At 38.3% G+C, this 16,089-nt stretch overlaps 1 protein-coding gene and 1 non-coding gene across 6 annotated transcripts in view; one reads left to right on the forward strand and one right to left on the reverse strand.

The window, feature by feature from the left end:
* Positions 1-16,089, reverse strand: part of HYCC2 (hyccin PI4KA lipid kinase complex subunit 2) — a 70,689-nt gene that overhangs the window by 15,097 nt on the left and 39,503 nt on the right. For all 5 annotated transcript variants that reach the window (XM_063094647.1, XM_063094654.1, XM_063094659.1 and 2 more), the window contains 2 exons: positions 14,144-14,259; positions 979-1,074 (listed from right to left, as the gene is read on the reverse strand). In XM_063094647.1, coding sequence (XP_062950717.1) covers positions 979-1,074; positions 14,144-14,259 — 212 coding nt within the window. The remainder of the gene's footprint in view (positions 1-978; positions 1,075-14,143; positions 14,260-16,089) is intronic.
* TRNAT-GGU (transfer RNA threonine (anticodon GGU)) lies at positions 6,134-6,208 on the forward strand. The gene has a single exon. It is a non-coding gene; the product is annotated as a tRNA-Thr (tRNA).

Consider the following 16,089-nt stretch of genomic DNA (forward strand, 5'->3'; position numbering starts at 1 on the left):
TGGGATTCCATGATTATGTGTATGAGATTATGTGATTATGTTAATAAGATAATAGGTCTTGCTGGAGTCTCTCTCATTCCTTCTCTGGCTTTGAAGAAGCAAGCTGCCTATGTGGGAGGCCCATGTGGCAAGGAGCTGAGGATGGCTTCCAGCAGACAGCCAACAAGAAACTGAAGCCCTCAGTCCTACAACCATAGGAACTGAATTCTGCCAACAAAAGTGTTGAGTCTCAGATGAGACTGCAACTCCAGCCAAAATCTTAACTGCAGCTTTGTAAGACCCTAAGCAGAGGACCTGGCTAAATCATGCCTGGATTACTGATCCACAGAAACTGTGAAATACTAAATGTGTGATATTTTAACGCTGCTAAAATTGTGGTAATTTGCTATGCAGCAGTAGAAAACTAATACAGCTATATTACTTACATTTTTTTTCTAAAGTGGAAATTTAAATTTCAGCCTAGATCTGTCCAAATTATTAGAAATTCTGATTTAATAAATATTATAATCTATGAGACACACAGAACACCCATACACACATACAAATGAGACACACACATAATTGGTGTTATTGCTAATCATCTTCTCCAACACAGGGATTTATTTGTGAAACGTATAAAGGAAAAGGTTCACATTCCTTAAGATCTTCTCCATCTATAAGTCTACGTACTCAAGCTCTTAAAGTGACAAATAAAAATTGTCAGCCAGGGAGTGATTTGGTATATCACTAAGCAAACCCAAACTTATGTATCTTGGCTTAACTCCATGTTCAACTAGAAAATATTTCTTTAATGCTGAAATAATTTTCAAGAAATCATGAGGGATGATAAATATTCCCATAGGAATGTAAGCTCCATGAGGTTTGTTTACTGCTGTATCACCAGAAGTTATAAGAGTGGCTAGCATAGAGAATGTGCTCAATAAATATTTGTCAAATAAATGAATGAATATGAAGATTAATAATAATTACTCTTTTTACCTGGAGCCCATCCGACAAAGAGATTGGTAAGATGAGGCAGGCATATACACAATAGCAGAATTATAACACAACATTAGAAAACTCAGGACTTCAAACCTAGAAGAAACAAACACAAGGGAAAAAGATTACAATTATTTCTACTAGAGACTGTAGTAAACGATTTATTCACTGGAAGGTTATAACAATGCCTTAATATTGACCTTCAGGATTTCTCAATCAGATTACCATAGCATCCTCCTCAATAATTTCCCTGTATCTATTCTCCTTATTACAAGTCATATACCTTGCTGACATCTGTATTTTCTTTTCTTTTTTGTACAGGGATTAAACCATGGACCTTGGTGTTATCAGCACCATGCTCTAACCAAATCCGCTAACCAGCCAGCCCTATTTTCTTCTTTAAAAAATAAATCATCACTCTTGAACAGATGACTTGCACCAACAGAAACACACCATCTTCCTACTGACTGCATGATAAAATCCAAGCTTATCACAATGTCCTTAAAAAAATCACAAAGTCTTTATTACAAGGTCCTTTAAAATCCACCTTCAATCTACTTCTCCAGCCTTATTTCCCTCCACTACCCACCACATATATCACACTACATCAGTCTTCTTACCACTATATGAACATGCCATAATGTTTTATAACTCCTTGCTTTTATTCATGCTTCTGCTTCTTACTACAATATACTTTTTCACTTGGGAAACTCCTGCTACTGGTCTCAAGTCCTGACTCAAATTTTTACCTTAGCCACAAAGCCATTCTTATTTCTACCAGCTAAAGGAAACTGGTCCCTTATCGGTGTAGCTCTAATACAGCATTTAATCACACTGAATTGTAACTCTGCCTCTACCTCTCTTTCACCCATTTAGTGACAAGCAACTTTAGGACAGAGACCCTGATTTATTAATCTCTACCACTAGTGTCCAGCACAGTGTCTGATACATTATAATTGCTCAATAAATATTTATTGAATGAGTACTACTATTGAATGAATAAATTAATGGTTTCCTAATCTTCATAATCTCTAAGAAAGTGGCTCCAAGGTCCTTTTTAAAAACCTATATTCTGTGTCTTACCCAGATTGGCCCAATTAGAATCTCTAGGGGCAGGACCCAAGGAAGTTGTGATTCTAAAAAGCTTCCCATAGATGGATGGTAAAGGGTATATGGAAACTCTTTGTACTATTTTTACAACATTTTTTGGTAAGTCTAAAATTATTTCAAAATGAAAAGTTGAAAGTCTGACTCAGAAGGAGTCATATCCTCAGATCCTTTCTCTTTCTCCACATACCTAGGTAAAAGAGTAGATATTTATTTTCTGAAAGGATAAAAGAGAGTTTCTACCTGGGAGCCACCAGGCACAACTGTGATGGGGGATAGAGGGTGGTGTGCTAGTGCAGGGGTATACCATACTGAAAACAGGAAGATTAACTGAAATATGCCCTACTGGATATTGAGACCTCAAGCTCTCTTTCTCAACAAGGCCACCAGAATGCTAGCAGCCAGACCTCTAGTTTAAGAGACTGTAAGAGTTAAGTCTAGGGAATTTAACACACTAAGAAGAAAGACTTAAAGATATGGCCTTGGGAAATTTCCCAACTGAATGGCCAGTGAGATCACCCTATGATTATCAATTAGCCCTACTAACATGGTCAGAGCTTCTCATTTTTTATTCTCCTACTATTAAATATGAGGGGAAAAAACGATTACCAGAATCTAAGGAACTCCACTAATATAAAAAAGAAACTAAAATAAAGAAATAGAAAAAGAAAAACAAGGCAATTTGAGGAAACAGAGCATGCGAAGAGAAAAAATAACTTTGAATAAAGCAAATTATCATTAACATTCTCAAAAATATAACAGAAGATCCTGTTTCTAAAACAAAGGAAGAACAGGATCTATTTGAAAAGACCGTTCAGAGAACAACAACAATAAAAAGGCTTTTGATATACAAAATAAAATTGCAGAAATTAAAATCCAAAAAAATAATTGGTGGATGAAGTTAAGGAAATTACCCAGAAAGTAAAACAAAAAGAAAAAGATATGGCAAATAAGGAAAGGAAAGCTGACCACTCACCACTCTAGGAGACAACATCCAAATCAAGAAAATTTCCCAGTCTGAAGGTCATGAGTTCCCAAATCAAAAAGGTTCACCTAGTGCTCAGTGCAATGGATGAAATCAACCCACACCAAGAAATATTACAGTGAAATTTCAGAAAATTAGGAACAAAGAATGAGATATGGGGTACAGGAAACAGTAAATCCACATGGGAAAAAGGTGAGGAGAATTTCCAGGATCATGGTCAATGGAGATCTGAGATAATAACCATACACCAGGCAAAGAGGGCAACACAGTTCAGATCAGAGTAAGTCAAAAGGCTCCAGGAGCCTCTTTTTCAGGAAGAATAAATTGAGAGAATAACTGATGTGAATGAGGATCTTTTTTTCTTTTAAGATGACCAGTAAGGGGATCCCAACCCTTGACTTGGTGTTGTCAGTACCATGCTCTCCCAAGTGAGCCAACCAGCCATCCCTACACAGGGATCCGAACCCATGGCCCTGGTGCCATCAGCACCACACTCTCCCAAGTGAGCCATGGGCTGGCCCTGTGAATGAAGATCGTGAAAAGAGATTCAGACAACTGACAGAAAATTTGCAGGGGTTGAATTACAAATAATAATTCAACAAAGTAATAAACAAAGAAGAAAAATATAAAAGGATAATTAGGAGCTCCAAGAAAAACAAAAAGCTCAGCACTGACTAGTTCTGCATGAACAAAGGACACTTATAATAATGAGAAATCTGGGGTCCTCGGTGGCCTCAGGTGAGTACCCTTGCAATGGAGAAGCTGGTTTCGGGGTACAACAAGCAGCTGACTTTGCCAGGCAGTTCCACTCCTACTCCAAGAGCAAGAAGCAATGGAAAGCCTCCATGGAATTATCCTGTGACACCTGCCTGACTATGGCAACTACCTGGATCAGCTGCTATCACTCTCCATGGTCTGGGCCAACCACATCTTCCAGGGCTGCAGCTACAATAAAGACCTTTCAGACAAGGTGGTGGCAATGGCTGATGGGATTGAAATGGAAGACCTGCCACAGTTTACTATCAGATGTGAATTAATACAAAAAAAAAATCAAGGCTAAGGCAGAACATTTATTACATTTTCATCATCAGCTACAGGCTTAGAAAGGAGGCTGGGATGAATGTGACAGTGACCACAGCAGCTAGCTCTTGAGCCTCCTGGTATTATCAATATAAAGAGTCAGCTGGAATGAAAAGGAATCTATCTAGATCAACTATTTAAAAGTTCTCACTCCACCAGTAGCTATCACTATAAAAGAATGCATGGATATCTATGTATTTATAAATCATGTACTCTAAGATGAGTTCATCACATTGTAAAAATCCTCCCTTTTCTATTTTGTCTTTAAACGTCAAACTTTTTGTGTAAAATGCCATTTTTTTATGTTGGTGTAGTAAATGGTAATGGGAAAAAATGAGAAATCTGAATAACCAGTTTTCTACAATTACAACATAACTACATTGATAGCACATAAGGATGAAGGAAAGAGCTAAATCTTCATCTTTCATGGAGGTAAGTTATTAGACAATACTCAAAACTGAAAAATTAAGAAACAGAAAGTTACTCAAAGATATGAAAGTAAATATCAAAAGAATCAGTTAAAAGCAGAGTTCCTAAACCTTGGCATTATTGGCAGTTAGGGGTCAGGTAAGTGTTTATTGCTGGGGTTGTCCTGTGCATTGTAGGATACTGAGCTGCATCCTTGACTCTACACACACTAGACACCTGCAGCAGTCCTCCCCGACGCAGCTGTGACAAACAAATCTCCAGATATTACTAAATGGTCCCTGATTGTGGGGAGGAGAGGGGACAGAACTGCCCTGGTTGAGAACCACTGGTTAAAAGTCCTTACATTTGGGAAAGGGGAAATGGAACAAAGAGGAAGCTAGAGATTGCAGTTTTTCTTTTTCTTTCTTTTTTTTTTTTTTTTGTCTTTTCCGTGACCAGCACTCAGTCAGTGAGTGCACCGGCCATTCCTATATAGAATCCGAACCCGCGGCGGGAGCGTCGCTGCGCCACGGGCTCGGCCCAGCAGTTTTTCTTAATAAACTGTATAAAGTTAATGCATATTTAATTTTGGGGAAAAAAAGAGTGTATGTATTCCTGATATAATCGATTATATAAAAAACTAAAACATATAGCAAAAACAAAACAATACAAGAATGAAATAAGACTGTTCACACCCACTAAGATGGCTACAATCAAAAAGATAGAAAACAAGTGTTGGTGTGGATATAGAGAAACTGGTACTCTCAAACACTGCTGGTGGGAATGTAAAATGATGAATGCAATCTGGGAAACAGTATGATAGTTCCTCAAAAAGTTAAATGTTGAATTATCATGTTACTCAGTAATTCTACTCCTAGGTATATACTGAAAATAACTAAAAACACATTCACAGAAAAATTTATAAACGAATGTTCACAGCAGCTGCTATGGTCTAAATTTTTGTGTTCCCCCAAAATTCATATGTTGAATATCCCAATGTGGTGGTATAAAGAGGTAGGGCTTTTGAGAGATGATTAGGTCATGAAGGCTCTGCCCTCATAAATGGGATTAGTGCCTTTATAAAAGCGGCCTAAAGGAACTTGTTCACCTTTTCTATGATGTGAGGACACCGCTAGAAGGTGCCATCTATGAAGCAGAGACTATGAGCCCTTGCCAGACATGGATTCTGCTGGTGCTTTGCCTGGAAGTTCATAATCTCAAAAACTGTGAGCAATAAGTTTCTGTTGTTTATTAGTTACCAAGTCTAAGGTAATTTTGTTATAGCAGCCCAAATGGACTAAGACAGCAACGTTATTCATAATAGCCAAAAAGCAGAAATAAGCCAAATGTCCATCAACTGATGAATGGATAAACAGAATGCGGTATATCTATAAAATGGAATATTATTGGGTCATAAAAAGGAAGTACTGATACATGCTACCACAAGAATGAACCTTGAAAACATGCTAAAGTGAAAGAAGCCAGACACAAAAGGCTACATGTTGTATGAATCCAGTTACATGAAATTTCTAGAACAGACAAAAGCACAGACATAGAATGTAGATAAGTGGGGCTGGCTGGTTAGCTCAGCTGGTTAGAGCATGGTGCTGGTAACACCAAGGACAAGGGTTCAAATCCCTGTGCCAGCCAGCTGAAAAACAAAACAAAAAAAGAAGAAAAGAAAGTAGATAAGTGGTTATCAGGGGTTGGGGGGAAGGGGAGAGTAACTGTAATGGCAATGAAGTTTCTTTTGGTATGCTGAAATTCTGGAATTAGAATGTGGTGGTGGTTGAATAACCCTGTGAACATACTAAAACCCCCTCAATTGCACACTTTAAGGGTGAAGTTTATGGTATGTGAATTATATCTCACTTAAAAAATAAATTTAAAGCTAATAATTAACTGAAAATGTGCAACGTGTAAAACACAGTGCCTTTTTCTCAATATTCAAAAAGCTCTTGCAAATCTCTAGGGACAAAATACACAGCTCAAGAAGAAAAATGGACACAGGACACAGTTTACAGGTCAAGGAAAACAAATAAAGAATTAACATATTAAAAGCTTTCAAGCCCAGTCATAATTAAATGAGTGTGTAGTAAACAATGTGACATCAGTTTTTAACTATCAGATTGGCAAAGATTAGGAAATTTGAAAATACCCAGCATTGGGGGTTAGTAGGAGGAAATAGGCACTCTCAAACTACTGGTAGAACATTCAATTGGTGCAGTTGTTTTAGATAGGGTAATTTGGCAATATCTACTCAAACTGAAAAAGCAGACATTCTTTAGCATAACATTTCACTGTTAGGAATCTGTCCTACATTTTTGTGCTCTCATGCAAATATAAGTGTACTTCAAAAAGTCTGTGGAAAATAGAATTAAAAGATAATATGAATCTTTCCATGAATTTTTTTCTTTTTTGGTGGCTGGCCAGTACAGGGATCCAAATCCTTGACCTTGTTGTCACAAGGCTGTGTTCTAACCAACTGAGCCAAGTGGCCAGGGCTCCATGAACTTTTTGAAGTACCCTTGTATATATTTAAAAAAATGTGTTCCTTGCAATATTGTTTACAGCAGCAAAAAGTCAAAAACAATCTAAATTTACTCAATATGAGACTGGCTAAAAACTGATGGTACACATATAAAACGGGATAAGTAGTCATTAAAAAAGAATAAAGAGATCACTATGTTCTTCTAGATAAAGAAGTCCGAGATCTATTGCTAAGTGAAAAAAGTAAATTGTAGAACAACATGTACAACTAAACCCCGTGTCTATGGGCCTAAATGTTTGATATATGCTTCTGCATGCATTAAACTATTCTGGGAAGACACCTTAAAAACTGCTAACATGGGTTGGCCAGTTAGCTCTCGTGTTATAACACGAAGGTCAAGGGTTTGGATACCCATACTGGCCAGCCAGCCCCGCCCCCCCCAACTAACTAACTAACTAACTAACTAACTAACTATCTATCTATCTATCTATCTATCTATCTATCTATCTATCTATCTATCTATCTATCTATCTATCTATATAAACTGCTAATAGTTTAACTACTGGGAGTGGAAATGGGTGATTAGAGGGAAGAAGACACATTTAGTTTTCTCTTTGTACTCTTGTCTATTTTCACTTTATATAGGGATACTTCAAAAAGTTTGTGGAAAAACAGAATTAAAAGATAATGTGAATCTTTCCATGAACTTTTTGAAGACCCCTTGCACTCTGTACTATTTAAAATTTACCACAAGTAAATAATAAAAAAATTTTAATTAGAAAACAAAAAACAGGTAATCAGATGATTTTTATGCAAGCCTGTCTGCAGACTGTACTCATGAACCACTACTGTTAATATAAATTTTATATTGCTGAAGGATTTCAGTAAACCAACATTAATTACTATATAAAAAAAAAAATTAAGTTGTGACTTTAAGTTGGGATAAGGCCTTTTCCAAGTGTTATAAAGCACCCTACTGGCTAACACAGGACGCTCATTAAAGCTGAATTCCAAAACAATGAGTCAGGACACAAGGAATGATGTTGCATTTCCTATCATATGTATAATATTGGGAAGACCATAAGAAGAACCAGAATTCCAGACTGAAGAGCTTCATCAAAGGTCAATGACTATGGAAATTTGCTTGATCCTATATTCCTTCCATAGCTCTAATATTATAATAACTAATGAGGTAAGAGAAATATTATACTAGGAACATAAAATATCATATAACAAGTAGAATCTGCTAACATTTTATTATCTGTCAGGCACTGTGCTAAGCGTTTTTTGGGTATCACCTCATTTATTCCTCACAATGACCATGAAGGGTATTGTGAGGTAAAGAATTTGGCCATGCCTAAAGAGAGGTCTGGGCTTGGTCCTCAGCTTCTGGGAGGTAACCCAAGTCATACCTGCTATAAGTATCTTTATTTGGGATGGGGGCTGGTGACACAGATCTTGTTGGTAAATTCTAAAGCTATAGCTACATTGGGAGGATATAGGAAGGCAATGGTTGATAAGATTAAGATGAAAGGGTAAATGGAGTTTACATAATGTGATCGTATCTCCTTTACCCGAATGCATTATGGAAATGGATATTTTCTCTGTCTGGGAATGCTTCCCCTACCTAGTATTGTAAAACAGAAGGCATACAAATCCATCCTTCTGCCGAAATTAATTGAACATGCTAAATGAGAACCAATAAGACTGCCCAAGCAAACACAGGTCATTAATTTGCTATACAAGAGCCCTTTGTGGAGTACAAGCTGAGGCTTATAGTAAAAGCCAATAAATGCCAACCAGTGACAACTGCTGGGATTTGGGACCAGAAAATTTCCATTTGAGAGACAACTAGCTTGTCACTAGGCACCAACTGAGACTGCCCCTATGACTGAAGGACGTAAAATAATCCTGAAGCCCGAAGTATCCATAATGTCTTGGGTGATGTCAGAGAAACGCTCTAATGAGGAGGGCAGTGCTCAGAAGAGTTCCGTAATAAAATGGAAATGCTTTGTGTAGAAACATGTTACCGGAAAAATGCAAAGAGGAACTGAGAGCACTCAGGAACAGGGAGTCTCTTTTTCCCCTTGGCTGACTTTGGTACCACCTGAGTAGGTGCCAGATTCCATTACCATTTGGAAAATACCCTATGAACAGCTCTCTATTGACCTGCACCTTTCTCTTGGTCCTGGGGGTTTCATGTAGCCTCTGCTAGGAGTCCCTCAGGGAGTAGAGCCACACGCAGCCCTGCCAAGAGAGTGCAGCAAGGTGAGTTGCTCAAGGCACACCTTGAGCTAGGGGCTGCTGCCTGGAGAGGTGATCAACCAGAGACCAGACACAAAGTTCAGGGGCTTAGCGCATGCACTAAGCAACTTTATTGGGTAAAAGCATGTCTTATATATGTTTTACCCAGCTGTAAACCCCTCGTATACCTCCCCGTCTCCTAGGTAACTCAATAGGAAGTCTGTGGTTTGCAGTTAAGCTTTGCACATTTTTGTTGACCTAGTCTTTTTGCATTTCTGCTGACAGTCTACATCCTGGAGAGCAAGAGTGCCTCCATCTTTAACAGGTGCTCTCCTTCATTTTCCTCCATTGACAAACAAAGAGTTGCTTGGTTTATGGATGGCAGTTCTAAAGTGAATAGACAGTATCCTGTTTGGAAGACTGCCACTCTGATTGAAGGTAAGAACAAAGAGCTTGACAGGTTGGCTGAACCGCATGCAGTTTGCTGCTATGTTTGGGTTTTTACCGGCTCATGAGTGGTGGTCAATGTCCACACCATGTGGTCAGGCAGAAAGAAGGGTACTAGAAAACTAGCCTGTTAATGGGGTGCCCGTATGGAAGACAGCCCTATGAAAATCACTATGGTAGTTTCAGTGTAACTGGCTTTTAGTTTAAATTTATTCCCTTTTCAAATTGTTAGATCCTTCAGTAAATTTCCCTAACAACCTCTCATTCTTTTTCTCCCTATCTGCCCTTTAAGTTAAGGACTCTGGCAAGAAGTCATGAGTTGTGTGCCTAAGGATTCTTTTCCAGGATCATTGGAATTAGTGTGGCCCAACACATACCAGGCTAGGCTGGCTGAGCCTGCAGACCTCTCTACTGAGCCTGCATGAACGTCTGACCTTTTGACATCAGACGGCTGAGGGTTCCACCTCCAGATCCTTCTAATGCCACCATCTTCTGAACATGCAGACAGCTTGGGCCTGCACGCAGATCACTGATGGACTCCTCCAAATCCTTTAGCCAATCATGATCCCCCGCATCTTGCACTGTCCTTAACCACTTCCCCATAAATGTACTACCTTGCCCATTGTGGGGAAGGCTCTGCTGTGATGTAAATCTTCCACCTTCTCACATGGCCACCTTGTGCCTAAACCTTTCTCTACTGCAAAGACATGTGCTTCGGTGATTGGCTTTCCATGGCACATAGGCAAACAGACCCCACTTGGTTCAGTAACATGAAGAGTGCATTAAAGTAGGATTTGCCAATGTACATCAGGAAAATCCCCTTCTAGAATCAGAAGGTGACTGGGACTAATGAGTAGATATCTCAGTGTGCTCCACCTGAGGTGGCCAACTGGGTCCACAAAATGAATGGACATGGCAGTAGTACAGCAATGCAGAGATGGGCTGAATTTAGACATATTCTTTTTGCAGGTTCTGAGGCATAAAATGCCAATAAGAGAGACAAAGACTATAGATAGCTATGGGACAGATTCCCCTGGGCGAAGACACTGCATATAGCTGGCAAATTTGACTGATGCCAGTAGCCCCTAGAGGCTATAAATGAGTCCTGACAAAAATAGACACTTACTCTGCATTGGGCTTTGCTTATGAGATTGTAGATCAAATGCTCAGAGTGCTATAAAAGGACCAAAACAGGGCTAGCTGGTTAGCTCAGTTGTTTAGAGCATGGCGCTAATAACACAAAGGTCCAGGGTTCAATCCCTGTACCAGCCAGTTGTCACAAAAAACAACCAACCAACAAACCAAACAAACAAACAAAAGGAGAACAGAAGATATCACATCAATATGAACTGCGAAGTCACATTTCTTCAGCAAGGAACACACTTTACAGCCCATAAGGCCCAACAATGTGCAAAGAGATATCCTCAGGGTATCTCTTTGGAACATGCAATTGAACTGAATGGAATGGAACAAGCAATTGAAAAAGAAAAGAACTGGGCCAATTAAAACATTTGTGGTCTAAAAAGGGTGGGTGGAAAGATAAAAGCATGAAGGGCTAGCTTACAGGCCTTCAGGCACATATATTTAACATGAGGGAGGCCAAGAAAGGGCTGATAATCACTGAATAGAATCCTCTGCTTTTCTGAGGCATTCGAAGAGAGGTGGTTGGAGGGATGATGCTGGTATGACTATGCAATTCTTCCCATGGGGTCAGGGGAAGAGAGAGAAGATGGTGGTATAACTAAACTTTTTCCCTTTTTTCATCACATCACCCCCTACCTAAGGCAGTGGCCCCAGTACCAGGGCTGCAACTGTGGGGTGCCAGAGGCAATGGTGATTCCTAAGCAAGAACAGAGAACTATACCTTTAAACCTTTATGTCAGATCCTAAAGGCCTGATGGGGTAGGTAGTGCTTTCATCCCATGTAGTAAAATTGGGTTGACAGAGAATGTAGAGTATTGCCTTGTAGTCGAGACAGCACACTAGTTTTGTACCTATGCAAATCTACCCTATATATGGTTAGGAGTGGACTGAAGGGGAGGCACTTGCTAGACTAGCATTACTGCCAGCAGTATGGACCAATACAGTGGCCAAACCTAATGTCTCTTCCAAAGGTAGAAAAGTTTGAGTATAAAAGAAGAGGGGGAGTAATGATGGCTGAGATAAAGGAATGAATAAATGGGTCATGCAATGTGCGAGAATTCGGTATTACATTAGCACCTCGAAAGAGGCTCAGAGCAAGAGATGATACTATTAGCTCAGATATAATTTTGAGATACCTGAAAGGGTAAAGCCAGATGTTGGTGAGACCACTCCTGCTTTCAGAATATGATAAAGTGGAATGGAAGCCTGTAAACTTGAGTGGCATTGCTCTGGGAGATATTCTGGTCACATGATATGATGATTAACTGAAATAATTGTTAATGAATGACTGAGACTCTCATAATGTGCCAGTATCTTTGGCTTTTATTTTTCAGGTTATATCTACTGCCATCCTACGACAAAGCATAACACTGGCACTGTTGGTAAGGTTACAATATTGATCTTCATGGTCAAATGTATTGGTAAGTTTAGTTAAAGCCTCCTCAGGATTAATACTAATGGAAAATGACTGGCCTGATGAAGAACTACATTTAGGTAACCATCACCTAATTTCTATGACAAGTAGTTCTGTAGAAGTATATCACAAGGTAGATGGGGAGGGTGGAAGTAATCAAATTAGTACAAAAATATTAAAATGAATGCAGTGGCTTTATACAATAAATCATTTATTTCTTTAAATCTATCCCTCATCTACACTGGTTCCTCCAAATAGCATATTCATAATGATAGTACTGCTATGTCTATCACCTAAATGCTATAGTAAATGTAGATGCCCAGATAAAATGATTGTTTCTGCTTAGAAGAGCTTTGGCCAAAGGCCAAGGGATGGCCTGCGTAGTAAACACAAATGCTCCTCAACTTACGATGGGATTATGTGTTGGTAAGTCCATCGTAAGTGGAAAATACCAAAAATCAAAAGTGCATTTAATATGCCTAGCCTACCAAACATCATAGCTTAGCCTAGCCTACCTTAAATGTGCTCAGAGCACTTTACATTAGCCTACAGTTGGGCAAAATCAATCATCTAACACAAAGCCTATTTTATAATAATGTGTTAAATATCTCATAATTTATTGAATACCATACTGAAAGTAAAAAACAGAATGGTTGTATGGGCACTTAAAGTACGGTTTCTACTGAATACAAACTGCTTTAGCACAATTGTGAAGTCAAAATATTGTAAGACGAACCATAATATTTCAGGACTGCCTAGAATTTGTCTTTGCCCAATAAGAGGTCTGGCCTTTGCTTCTAAGAAATAATCATGTCATATCTGACAGGAGTATCTTTGTTTAGGGCAGGGGCTGGTGACACCAGAACTCAGGGTGGGGCTGGCCACATTTGACATTTGGAAGTTTCATGGCCATGCCAGAAAGAACGACCATTTAATTTAAGGTAGAAGCTTTGGGTCGTACTGTATCAGTCTACCTGGAGACTGAGATCAACCATTTGAGCAATCAAACTAATCAATTATACCTACATAATGAAACCTTAATAAAAACTCTGGAAATCAAAGCTTGAGTGAGCTTCCCTACTTGGCAATACTCCGTGTACTGTCACAAATTGATGCTGGAAGGGTAATGTATCCTAACTCCAAGGGAAAAAACAACAGAAGCTTTGTGTTTGGAATCCCCCCATCCTCTACCCTATGCATCTCTTTCTTTGGCTGATTTTAATCTGTATCCTTTCCCCGTAATAAACCATAATGGTGAAAGTAGTGGCTTTCAGTAAGTTCTGTGAGTCCTTCTAGCAAATTATCAAACAAGAGAGTAGTTTTGGGAACCCCCCAAACTTTCAGTTGGTATCAGAACTGAGGGTAGTCTTGGAGGCTGTATCTTCAAACTTAGCAGTTTGTCTAACTTCAGGTACTAATCCCATTCTACAAGGGAGGAACCAAGCTGTAGAGAGTAGATAAACAGCATGAGGGGGCAAGCTTCTAAACTGCAGAGTGTGAATCCTGATTTGGTTGACTTCAGGCACAAGCTTTTAGTTTTACACTGCTTTATATGAAATGACCATAACATAATACCAAGCATTGGACAAATGATGTATTTCACTAATATGATGTATTTAACTATTAGACTCTCCTCATGACAAACTTGAACTGAATGAAGTACAGTGTCATGTGTCACCTAACTACAGAAATACATTCTGGGAAATGCATTTTTAGGCCATTTCATCATTGTGTGAACATCAGTGTAATCGACCAAAACATCATTATGCAGTGCGTGACTGTAGTTATATAGTTAACTATTAAGCATAAATTAACAATTGTTACTATCTACAGTTTTGACTGTTACCGGTTTTGTGCAGTGAATGTTTCCCTCTGAGGATGAAGATCACTATAAACAACTCTGATGAGATCATGTTGACACAAGGCCCCTTCTGTCAAAGCCATGGATCCAATTGTTGAGGGCTACAAAAATAAAGTACAATATGAGACAATGTCTGTAAAATGAAGTAAAAATCTGTATCATGCAATGGTATTTAATTTTGTTTTAACTAAAGGCAGTTTCAGATCCTTTATGCTTCTCTTTCAAAATCTTTTCCATATCTCAGTTACATAAATTCTATATAAATTGTAGAATTCTCCTTTTGGAAATCATATATGTAAAATACAGAAAACTAAAAATATATTGTTTCGTTTTTTGAAGATTATGGAATGAATCTATCTTTAGGAAAGAGAGTAAGAAAAGTTGCTGAAAAGGACAAAGTTTAAAAATACAGTAGTTTAAATTTGTTTGTATTCCAAAAACAAAGTACAATTGTTTATAATTATCTCATATAACACAAACAATATTGAAAACTATGATCAAATGTCTCATTGATACTGACAATTTATTTCATGTTTCTAAAGGCAGGAGAACCATCTATTCATTAATGCTTCATTACCCTCCATTTTATTTCATAGCATGATACACAGAACTTAATTATAACCTCTTACTCAAAAATATTTATGCTAAAATGAGTCCTAGCTAAATAGGAGACATCCTATTTCCAACAAAAAACAAAGTCCCAGGGGAATTAACTAAGAAAATTAATAGCTGCATAGAGTTATGAGACAGGCAGGATACTGCGTGTTGGTAGGAATATGGAATGCAATTTTGAGAATAATGGTAAAGTTTCTTTAAATGCTTTCCTTACAACTTTATGCACTAAAGGCCACTACAGACCAGAAATTTGATTCATAACACATTTCCTTATTGGATTTTACTTAGAGAGAGCAGGTACAAAGAGTTCAGCTTAACAGGTATCATCTACCTATATGATTATCAGTGTTCTCACATTCTTCAACCAAATAAATATAAGAAAAATATGTTACTAAACAGCTAGAATACATCAATTAGACTCCTTTAAACTGAAAATGGCAATTACAGTGTTAACATTCTTCTAAGAAGTCATTTTCCTAAAGAATAATAAAAACAAATCCATCCAACATAGGTGTCTAAGTGACACGGAAGAGCTTAAAAATTAAAGAATATTTTTGAAAATTCATAAAAGACTAATAAAAAAAGTGTAAGAAAATAATCTAAGTGGTTCATTTGTAGAAATGACTTATCTGAGGGTGTTTTATTGAGATGGTAATTAGTTCCTAGCCCCTTTTGTTTTCTTCATTCCCTAGTGTTTCTCCCTTCACAGGGTTTAGGCAGGCCTTTTTTGGGGGCTTCTCCTGAGCCCCCAGACAAAGGAATTCCTTGCAAGGGGGTAATAAATTTTAGTCATCCTTTGGGAAGATTGTGCGCCCTGTAGTACTCAGCCAATGAGGAGACTAGGGGAAGGACTTGCATACTAGGAAATAAATTGCTTGCTACAGTCCTTTTCCATGTGCCTGACCTTCAGACACCCGAACCTTATAAAGCTGTAATTAAAGTCTCGCTTTGCTGTACCTTGTGTCTCTGTGTCCATCCTTTGGCATTGGACGGGTGAGGGCATTTCTCACAAAAAGTAAAAAATGTACTGGGGGAAGAATAAAAAAGTACACTAGTTTTTGTGGAAATTTTGAGGAAAATTTTCCATTAATTTATTTCTGTCTCTCTTGACACACTTCAGTCTTACATCATTAATAACAAACATCTACATTTTTTTTTAAAAAAAGATGACCGGTAAGGAGATCTTAACCCTTGATTTGGTGTTGTCAGCACCATGCTCTCCCAAGAAAGCCAACCAGCCATCCCTACCTAGGGGGATCTGAACCTGTGGCCTTGGTGTTATCAGCACAACACTCTCCCAAGTGAGCTACAGGCCG

This window comes from Cynocephalus volans, chromosome 1 (assembly GCF_027409185.1).
Source record: "Cynocephalus volans isolate mCynVol1 chromosome 1, mCynVol1.pri, whole genome shotgun sequence".
Classification (NCBI taxonomy): domain Eukaryota; kingdom Metazoa; phylum Chordata; class Mammalia; order Dermoptera; family Cynocephalidae; genus Cynocephalus; species Cynocephalus volans.